The 10515-nt window shown below is 44.8% G+C and overlaps 1 protein-coding gene across 1 annotated transcript in view; it reads left to right on the top strand.

The window, feature by feature from the left end:
* Positions 1–10515, top strand: part of CAPN6 (calpain 6) — a 25606-nt gene that overhangs the window by 10244 nt on the left and 4847 nt on the right. Inside the window, 6 exon segments of the mRNA XM_007466306.1 lie at positions 5624–5755; positions 6300–6508; positions 7022–7214; positions 7771–7964; positions 8221–8298; positions 8398–8584. Of these exon segments, the coding sequence (XP_007466368.1) occupies positions 5624–5755; positions 6300–6508; positions 7022–7214; positions 7771–7964; positions 8221–8298; positions 8398–8584 (993 nt within the window).

Genomic DNA, 10515 nt, shown 5'->3' with positions numbered 1-10515 from the left:
TTTTTTCTGCCTCTTTCCCTCCTGGGTTGCAAAGCCTCCATGTCTGGAAACACCACTGCTAATCAAACCAACCAACTGCAGTCAAGCGCCACCATCCTAGGGCAGGATTGAGCTCCCCTCTTCCCACTTGCCACTTCCCTGCTGCGTCCTAAGGAGCCACTTTAGATAGGCAGGGGTTCTGAGAGTGTTTTGCAATTGTTTGGTGCCACTTCATCTGCCCATACCTTTCAGAGGAAGATCCTTCCCCTTAACACCTCCATTGGTCCAATGACCCCAGCTACTGGCCTAGCTTCCTGGGTACACAGCTATATTGCCTGATACCTGTCCTCCTGGGCTTTCCTGTCCTCCTGGACCTTCAACATATAAAGTCTTAGCAGATTCTAAGAGCTGAGTTCCCCTGAGTTACAGTGTGATCCTAAGACGGCAGGTAGGATTTTTAGGCTGAAATCTAGCCACCAAATTCCCACAGAAAATCTCCTCTCCAGCGACTCTCCCCTCCTACCCGCCTCTGGCTTTTCTCCTGACTGTCTCATACCCAGCTACAATCGTGTCTTCGAGTCAGACACAGCTATTCTCCTGCTAAAATGGAGCAAGGCCTTTTGGCGATTGCACAGCCAGCTGTGGAGGAAGCCAGGGCACCTGCACAAGATCTGGCAGCTCTCCTGGTCAAGTTCTGAGTTCAGCCTCCACTACCATGGCCCTTGCCCAGGTCTTTTCACTACCTTGGGTGAGAAGAGGCCGATGAGGTTCTGGATTAAAGCAAAGGTGGGAGGAATGGGAGGGATCGGTCGAGAGGGGACATTAGAAGCAGAGAGAGATTGCATATGAGGGACCCCGTTAAAGGAGGAAAGATTTCTCTCTTTGTGCTAATAGAAATTTCCAACACCTAGCTGAATGGGACACCTCTGTAGAGTAGTTTGGGCCTAGACTGTTCATGAATTTCTTTTTCTTCCCAGAGATCATGTGCCTCCACGTGAATAGTCCTAAGTGTTTTTCTCTGTTGACACAATCGAAAAGAGTTGAATAGGCCAATACTCTTGCCATCTGTCCTATTTATTTTAGACTCTGAATTTAAAAAACGCCAGCAGCTTTATCAAAGTACAATTTATACACCATAAAATTCAGCTGCTTTAAGTATACAAAGCAATGATTTTTTAAAATAAATTTACAGAGTTGTGCAAACATCACCACAATCCACTTTTAGGCCAGTTGCATCATCCCAATACAATCCCTTGTGCACATTTGCAGGGAGTAAACCCCTCCTCCCCCCAGTCGCAGGCAACCAGTAATGTACTTTCGGTTTCTGTCTAGATTTGCCTATTCTGGACATTTCACTTAAAATGGAGTCATAAAAGTAAATGGCTTCTTTAGATTAGCATGATTTTCAAGGATCATCCATGTTGTAGCATGTATCTGTTTCTTTTTATCGCTGAACTGTATTCCATTGCACGGATATATAAATTTTTCCCAATAAAGCAGTTTGGGATTTACACCTGGAGTCTCCTTGCAGAAGTCTGAAGGTTTAAAGAAGATAATTCTGTAGTGACTTTGCTTGTCCAGTTTGGAAGTGGAAGTTGGGCTTAAGATATTATTCTATGGTTCCATATTGAGTTTTCCTTGGAGGGGTTAGGAAGGAAGATAATGTTTTACCAATGACAAGACCGTCATGCAGAAGCAAAACTCCCCAGCAAGTCAAGTTGACTCCTTGTGCAGGTGGTTCAACATTGGTCCCTGAGCCGAGGTCCACCTATAAATGCCGTGTCTTCAGATGGTACAATTTTCTAAGGATAAGATAATGGCTGCTTGGACTAGCTGATAAAGCCCTCAGGCCCTGGATGGCAGCCCTGGGCCTTCTGGGACGGCTTAGAGCCTTGGACTTAGTCCTAATGTACCTACTGCAGGGCCGGCCTCACTTGTAAGTGTCCACACTGTCCTCATCCCCATGGGACTGCTAGACTGCCCATAGCACTTTTGAAATATGCCTCCACTCTTCCGGCTGCTGGCTTTCTAGGCACAGCCTTTCATTTTACTGTGGTTCTTGAGGTTTACCCTGGACCTCAATGTTTATTGTCAGCAAATTTCACCTGTGTAAAAAAAAAAAAAATTGCTAAATATGTGGATGTGGTAGGTGTGAAGAGAGCCACATAGAGTGACATGTGTGGGGCTCCAAGGCTTATAACTGTATGCCTCCCTCCCCGCACCCAGAGGTCTCTGGGAAAGGAGATGAGGTAAGGACAACGGGAGGATCTCTCAATGCTCAGCTAAGAGAACATACTTCCTAGAGATGCTGCTTTGCTTGTATCAGTGGAAGGCTTTGGCTCAGGGATAGGGGTCTGCAGAGACCATTCCTGGACTTCCTCTCGGTGCTCGACTTCCTAGTTGTGTGTTTTCCCCCTAAGAAATTATTTTGCCTTGACAGGCAGCCCAGTTCAAGGATCATGTCGACTAGGCCAACACAGCTGGGAACCATTAGAGGTTCAGCAATCTTCCCTACCTCTCAAGCCACCCAAATATGTGACTGTGTGAGCTGTGACCTCTCCTCCAACTCCACTCCCTACCATTTCAGCAGAGCTTGGGCTGAAATGTCCCATCTGCACTCTGCATCCCAGCTTTGACTTACAGGAAAATGTCTCCAGCCTTGCTTCCTTACCCCCGCAGGAATTATAGCCAGTTGTCTAAATCTAGGGGAAAATTCAATAAATATCCATTTCATTGTTTTCAAATTTGTCACCAGAAAGTCCATTTGGCTGTTAGATTTGCACTGGCTCATTACCCTTTACCCTTTCTACCTCCTTAGCTATTTCTAGTCTTTCACTTCCTTAAAGAGGTTAAAAAAAAAAATGTGGCTTAATAAAAATGTTCTCCCATGCTTCACATCATGGTGCTGACATACGTAAGAGTTTGATTCATATTTAGTGGATGAAACAGAGGAGATGAAAGCACATTGGTGATATCTAGCCTAGAACCAAAAGCTAAGACATGAGTTAAGCCAGTCTTCCAGAATGATGGAGAGCTTTTAGGTGAGCATTAAGCAAAGAGACATAAAACACTGGGATGGATGACTGAGAGAATGAGTTGCATCTCCACCCCTGAAGAGCTTCACAGTATTATCCTTTGCATGGTGACCATTGATCAACTTAAAGGCAAAAGGATGAACCAGCTGATGTCTAGAGGTTCCTTCTCTAACTGTATGTGAAGAACCTAAAACTTTAGTCCTAGGTCTACTAACTAGCTAAATGACAGGAGAGGCAAGTTACTGCCCTTCTCTGAGCCTGTTTCCTCATTTGTAAAATAAGCAAACAGGTTGACTAAATAGTCTCTAAATTCCTTCCAGGTTTGACAGTCTATGGACTGTTAACTCATTTTTAAAAACACATTGTTAAATAGCCATCCATCATGTATGAAGAGTGGTGAAGTAAAACTGGGGCATGGGCCAGTTTATGAGAGGAAATGGAAAATAAGGTGTTTTTTTTGCCCAAATGTATATTCTCCCATGATTACACACAGCTTTACACACACACACACACACACACACACACACACACACTATATATATATATAAAATCACATTCACATTAGTCGACAGGGGAATAATTATCTAGTTCCTCAATTTGAGTTCTGTTTCCATGTCTCTTTGCTTATTTACATGATCCTTTAGGTCTTAAATAGAAGTTGACATGCCAAAAGTGTTTGCTGAGCCTAGATCCCTGCTGTGAATTAAAGCCTTGTGGAAAATCAAGACACTTTAATGTAACCCCAACCACTAATAACTCTACATAAAACCAGCAAATAATTTGCCTTAATAATCTAAAAGCACACTTTTCCACATATCGATGTTCACTTTATTGTTTTTTCATGCTTGGAAGCTATTATATGCATCATCTAAGTCCCAGAAATCACTGTATAGCTTTACATCTTGCTACAAATAAAATGGTAATGCCTGACTCAGAAAGGAAAAACTGGTATTTCGTCTCATCTTAGAAAGGCCAAAGAAACAATCAGAAGAGAAAGAATATCAGGATTGAATCCACCCAACACACCTGCTTTATGTTCAATAAGTGAAAAAACAGGCAGCTCCCAAGGCATGAAACGATTTAGTAAGATAGAAGTCTCCTCCTAAGACAAAAAAGTAATGAGACACCAGACATGCATCTAAAAAAAAAAAAGACCAGAAAAACCAAAGCTGCCGACAACCCACCTAACTCTCCTTTTGGCAAAGGGATGACCAATTAACCTTCAGTTTGGACTTGTCCTTGCCCAGAATGCCTATTCCTTTCCAGAGTTATTTTGGCTTTTAAAGAATATACAGAATGTTTCATTCTGTAGACCAGACCCTGCATCAAGGAGAATTACGTCCATTAAAAAAAAGAGGTTTGAGAACCAGAAAAATATAGCTGTCTCTATTTAATAATTTTTAAAGGATATATGTGTAGATTTTCTTTCCATTTGAGACTAGGATTTTTTTCTGCTGGGTAAGCAAAATGTCAAGGTACTGGCCAACGGCCTCCTCCACGAAGCTGTCTCCATCTACCCAAGACTTCATTGGTATTTCCTGCCTTTGAACTCTGCAAGGGCTGATACTCTGAGTCATGCAAACGTGTCTTCAATTATATGGTGTCGTGTATGTGACTATACCTCTGTCCATGACTGTCTCTCTACTCCTTATGCCTCCATACCTCCCCCTTGTCCAACTGCTAACTCTAGTCATTCTTAAGGCTTCAGCGTGAACATTACCACCACTATTCAAATTATTTTGTCTACCACCAGGGAAATTTTGGGGATTCTTCCTTTAGGCATTGATTATACTTTGAAAATTCCTCCATTACATTGTGCTGGAGTTGTATTATTTGGGCCTCATTTTCCTACTCGCAGTGGGAATGGCACAGCTAATGATATGTTGGGGAAAGACACACACATACGCCTCAAACAAATACTTCCCCCACTCTGTCCAGGTTCTGAACATCCCCTGTGGGAAAAGAGTATCTGTTGAAGTGCTCCTAGACACGGTCTATTACCACCTGCTATTAGTGCTGCTGCCATCTGTATTCATCCAGAGATGTGGGGAAATCTTGTTGCATGGACACCGCTGTTGCCTTTGCTTTATGTTAGGAAGGGGCTTCATGTATAAGGTCTCCTGACTCATTTTTCTGGAGAGGGAGAAGCATTAATGTCCACCTCTATCAGGCCTTGTCTTTTAAGTGCAATCACCCATCTGAGCACAGGCGCTTCAGAAAATCTCATCCTGACAAATAGGATCAGAATGTAATGTGCTAATCCCTCGTTCTCTCTTTACAAACTCACTGCTGCAGTGAAAACTCTCTAAACCTCAGTGATAGCTATGTCTGAGGGCCCCCACCAGCGCGTCTCATCCTGTCTCAGTCGTATCCTCTCCTTCCATTTCTCCTGCCACCTTCCCACATGACCCTTTTCCCTGTGTCTTGATGAGCTACTGCTTTGTGTTTGTTTCCACAACCCCCCCAAACCTTTCCTTTCTCCTACCTGTGGAAGTCCTGGTAATCTTTCCACCTTACCTCATCTGTGAAGTCTGTCCTGCCTAGCTGAGCTCACGCTGACCCGTGGGGAACACTTCCCAGACTCTTAGAACCAACTGTTGTATCCACAGGACATCTGTGATGACCCCCGTCTGATTGTGGGCAATATCAACAACCACCAGCTGACCCAAGGGAGACTGGGGCACAAGCCAATGGTCTCTGCGTTTTCCTGTTTGGCTGTTCAGCAGTCTCACTGGACAAAGGTACCGACCTCACTCGGTTTCCACCTTCTTGTCTTCTTTAGTAACCAAGGAGACTTTCCCAAATGTAATTTTATTCAAGGTGTGAATAAAATCTACAGTCTATAGAATCTGCACGAACTCTCCAGGATGGACCTTTAAAAACTGAAACCACAGGGGGCCTTGTGTTTTGATTGATTTTGCTTTTTAAAATGCCTTTGTTTATGTGGTTAAATATGCAACCACGAATATGTTTGTGTAGACAGTCTCTCATGATCGAGTCTGTAGATTAACTGTGGTAAATAATTTAACCCATAACTTGCTGGCCCCAGTCACCCTGTGTGTATCCAGGGCAAGCATAGTAATACTATCCTCAGCAAAACTGAACTGGGGGAGCAAAAATTGCAGAAAAAAATGCCCTACCAGGGACTTCCTACCTAGACCCAAACCAAATGTATTTGGTGTGCTTCCTTGTTGCCACATGGGATTTGCCAGAAGTCAACTGTAATCTCAGTATTTGGATATGGTCTGGTGAATAAGAGTTGATTGAATGTTCTTATATTTCCAGACAATTCCCAACCATAAGGAACAGGAATGGGACCCTCGAAAGCTAGAGAAATATGCTGGGATATTTCGCTTCCGTTTCTGGCATTTTGGAGAGTGGACCGAGGTGGTGATTGATGACCTGCTGCCCACCATCAATGGGGACCTCGTTTGCTCCTTCTCCACCTCCATGAATGAGTTTTGGAATGCTCTGCTGGAAAAAGCTTATGCCAAGTAAGGAGGGGGGTTGGCTAGTCAGTGGTCAGGCTACACAAGGAAAGGAAGGTCACATCCATCCTTGGGAACTCATGCTCCCCCAGCTTAGCCTTGGGCTTTAAATTGGGTAGGATATCAGTCAGATCCAAGGCATTGCTTTGGGCCTGGGAATGGCCCTCCCTAATTCCAGATGAGAAAGAAATCAGCTGTTCCAGTTTCCGTTAAGCCCTTACCGCTCCCAGGTGCCCTCTTCCTGCTGCTGATCTACAGATCACATGGCATTATGGCCGCAGATTTTCTCCTTGTCTAATATTTACCTGTAGAAAGAAGTTTCTGCATGGACCGTCCTAGATCAACATAGCCTAAACCTAGAAATCTGACTATATTCTCAAAATATCTCTCATTTTATACCTAGAGAAAAGCTAGCCGGTAAAGGCTGGCTGGGCAAGGACTGTTTTAACTTGGGGAAACAAGATGTCCTTGACCTGGAAAAATACTTTTACAAAGATAACTTTGCATATTTGCCCCCAGACTGCTTGGCTGTTATGAAGCCCTGGATGGCCTGACCACTACTGATATCATCGTGGACTTCACTGGCACATTGGCTGAGACTGTTGACATGCAGAAGGGAAGATACACTGAGCTCGTTGAGGAGAAGTACAAGCTGTTTGGAGAACTGTACAAAACATTTACCAAAGGAGGTCTGATCTGTTGCTCCATTGAGGTTTGTACTCACCAAAACCACTCTTCGCTCACTTCTGGCAGAGGAGACCACGACATTTAGCGGAGAGCATCACCCTTACCCTGGAGATCCAGGACAAGTCATTCTGAAACTCAGAAAGCTAACAAATAGGCACTGAGCCCTGGCGCAGAGGCTAAGGAGCTTTAACCTATTATCCTTTTGTACCAGTCATCCCGCTGGAGGCCGACGTAGCATCCGAGCTGATGTAAATAGTCTCTGCTAAATTATTCCTCCTGCCTTTGCTCCTGGGTGTGGCGGTTATAGCTGTTTGCTCAAAGAATTAACCAAACCCAACAAATTTCAATGCTCTTCATATCAGTGTACCACCGTGGGTCATTTGAATTGTTTGTTATATTAAGTTCTTTATTATTTCCTTTCCTTGGCTTGCTTTGTGTCAAGTTAGGTGGCAGGATCAAATTTCTATCTGCATAAGGGAACTAGTTTCAACCATACTCGGGTAAACCAATCAAAGAAGAGGAAGAGCCAAGCCTTGGATCTCCCAATTCTTGTGCCCTTACGTATCTTTCTTTGCTCTCAGTTTCCCAATCAGGAGGAGCAAGAAGTTGAAACTGATTGGGGTCTACTGAAGGGCCATACGTACACCATGACTGATATTCGCAAGATCCGTCTTGGAGAAAGACTCGTGGAGGTCTTCAGTACTGAGAAGCTGTACATGATTCGTCTGAGGAACCCCTTGGGAAGACAAGAATGGAGTGGGCCCTGGAGTGAGATGTGAGTGGCTTTCCACTTTGATTGCTGCATCCCCAAAGCCCTATACGTTCTCCCAATCCCATCCCTCCAGACTGCTAGTGGGCTGTCAATGCTTAGTGACATCTGTGGGTCCTTCTCAGACGTGGGGCCTGTGACTTAGCTGGTGGTGAGACAAAGCTGTCCCAGTCCTCATGTATTCTGTTCCCTTGGCATCCTGCTTACTGTAGGAAGTCAATGGCAAACAAAATGGCTTATCCCTTTGTTCATTTGCCTTTAGTTCTGAAGAGTGGCAGCAACTGACTGCAGCAGATCGCAAGAACCTGGGGCTTGTTATGTCTGATGATGGAGAGTTTTGGTGAGTAGAGGTTTTCTGTGCTAAAGGGAATTGGGGCTTCCACATGGAACTGCAGGGGTAGGTATTAAGTAACATCTTCATTTCTTTCCTTCCATTCAGGATGAGCCTGGAGGACTTTTGCCGCAACTTCCATGAACTGAATGTCTGCCGCAATGTGAGCAACCCTATTTTTGGCCGCAAGGAGCTGGAATCGGTGGTGGGATGCTGGACTGTGGATGATGATCCCCTGATGAACCGTTCAGGAGGCTGCTATAACAACCGTGATACCTTCCTGCAGAATCCCCAGGTTTAAATCAAATTCTTTTTCTTTGCCTTCAAGTTATCAAGGCAACAGGAAGCCAGGTCTCACCTTGGAGTATTTCTTTGACATCAGTTCTCCCATTTGCAGCTATTGTGTAATATTCATCAACCAAGATGCATAGGGATTGGCTCAGATGCCTGTAAAGCAGACTGTGTCTCTTTGTAGAGACGTGACTTGGTGACATTATCAAATCCAAGCCATCTCCTCTGGCTGCCTCTCTCCTGACCATATTGCTGGGTATGCTTTGACACTCCCTGCTTCCTTGTGATGGTCCCACATTAGAGAGAAAGGACCTGCTCCCTGACGTTTTCTCAATTCTTTTTCATTTCTTTACTGCCTCATTGCTCTCTTGGGCATGCATTTACTGTATGTGTCCTCTTTCTCAGGCAGGTGATTCTTCTGAACCCCATCATCAGGCCTCCCTTTTCTCATCTAGAATACCAGGTCATTCTTCTCAGGATTTGAATCGCTACCCTGTCAATGACCCCGTTCCATCCATCTCCCATTACAATGCTATTCCAGATGACACGTTAGAGGTCAAGCCCAGGCACACCCCAAAGCAAAAAATCCAAACATCCAAAGCCTGAACCTATAATAACCTTGATGGTTTTATCTGAAAATGTGCTGATGAGCTAACCACAGGAGACAAGACTTCTGACTATATCGCAGCCTTACACACGAGTGTGTCTTTTCTTTCCATGAGCTGCATTGGCCAGCCACTTTGAAGGATACTAAAGCTGGCGGGCTGATTTACTTAACTCATAGTTTTCTCCATTCCTTCCACCTTAATTGTCCCTAAAGAAAAGAAAGCTCCTATTGCCACCCACCTTCACTTACAGCCCTGGAAATGCTTTAGCTATCAGGAACATGTACCAAACTGGGGAAAGGGGCTTTTTGGCTTCACTGTTTAAGTGTCTGTGCAGGATGAACCGAGGGGGCCTCGTGAGCGCATGTTTCTGCATCTGTTTCCTGTTTCTTGGTGGGAGGGTTGGGGGGGAGAGACAGAGATCTGATGCCTTTTAGTCTTACTTCCCAATGGCACCGTGATTTCACAGATGATGTTTGGGAAGTCTCTAGAAAAGGCCTGCAGCATCCTTAAAATGGTGATAGCAAAGCATCAATCCACCAAGGAAATGGATCCGGCCCCTTCCACAAGTCACACATCTGGGCTGGCAATAGGAGGCTAGCCTAGGGGAATGCTGCAGTGTCAGGTTAAGTCAGGCAAGGATGCTTTCTGTCTTTGCTGATTCTCAAATTTTCCTGTGTACAGCTTTTAAAAACAAGGGGACAGTTTATAAGATTTTTTAAAATTTTTTGTATTTAATTTATTTATTTTCGGCTGTGTTGGGTCTTTGTTGCTGCGTGCGGGCTTTCTCTAGTTGCGGCGAGCTGGGGCTACTCTTCTTTGTAGTGCGCGGGCGTCTCATTGCGGTGGCATCTCTCGTTGCGGGGCACGGGCTCTAGGCACGCGGGCTTCAGTAGTTGTGGCACGTGGGCTCAGTAGTTGTGGCTCGCGGGCTCTAGAGCGCAGGCTCAGTAGTTGTGGCACACGGGCCCCGTTTCTCCATGGCATGTAGGATCTTCCCAGACCAGGGCTCGAACCCGTGTCCCCTGCATTGGCAGGCGGATTCTTAACCACTGTGCCACCGGGGAAGCCCACAAGGGGACAATTTAAAAAAACCCAAGATCCTACCAAGAACTTATTAAAACAAAGCATACCCTCTTTGGCATCAAAGGCCTAGGTATGAAGTTGGCTCTCTCAACACATGCTGAATGCCATAGGGAGAAGCAAACATTAGGATCTGCATTTAGCAAGTCAATGGCAAAGCCCAGAACATAACCCAAGTCTCTGCTTCGCAAGGTAGAGTTTTCTTCCCTGAAATTTGAGCTGGCTCATCTGAAACAGAAGTGCTAAC

The sequence above is a fragment of the Lipotes vexillifer genome, unplaced genomic scaffold (genome assembly GCF_000442215.2).
Source record: "Lipotes vexillifer unplaced genomic scaffold, Lipotes_vexillifer_v1.1 scaffold298, whole genome shotgun sequence".
NCBI lineage: Eukaryota > Metazoa > Chordata > Mammalia > Artiodactyla > Lipotidae > Lipotes > Lipotes vexillifer.
Note: the sequence above shows the minus strand (reverse complement) of the source record. Positions and strands in the feature narration are given on the sequence as shown.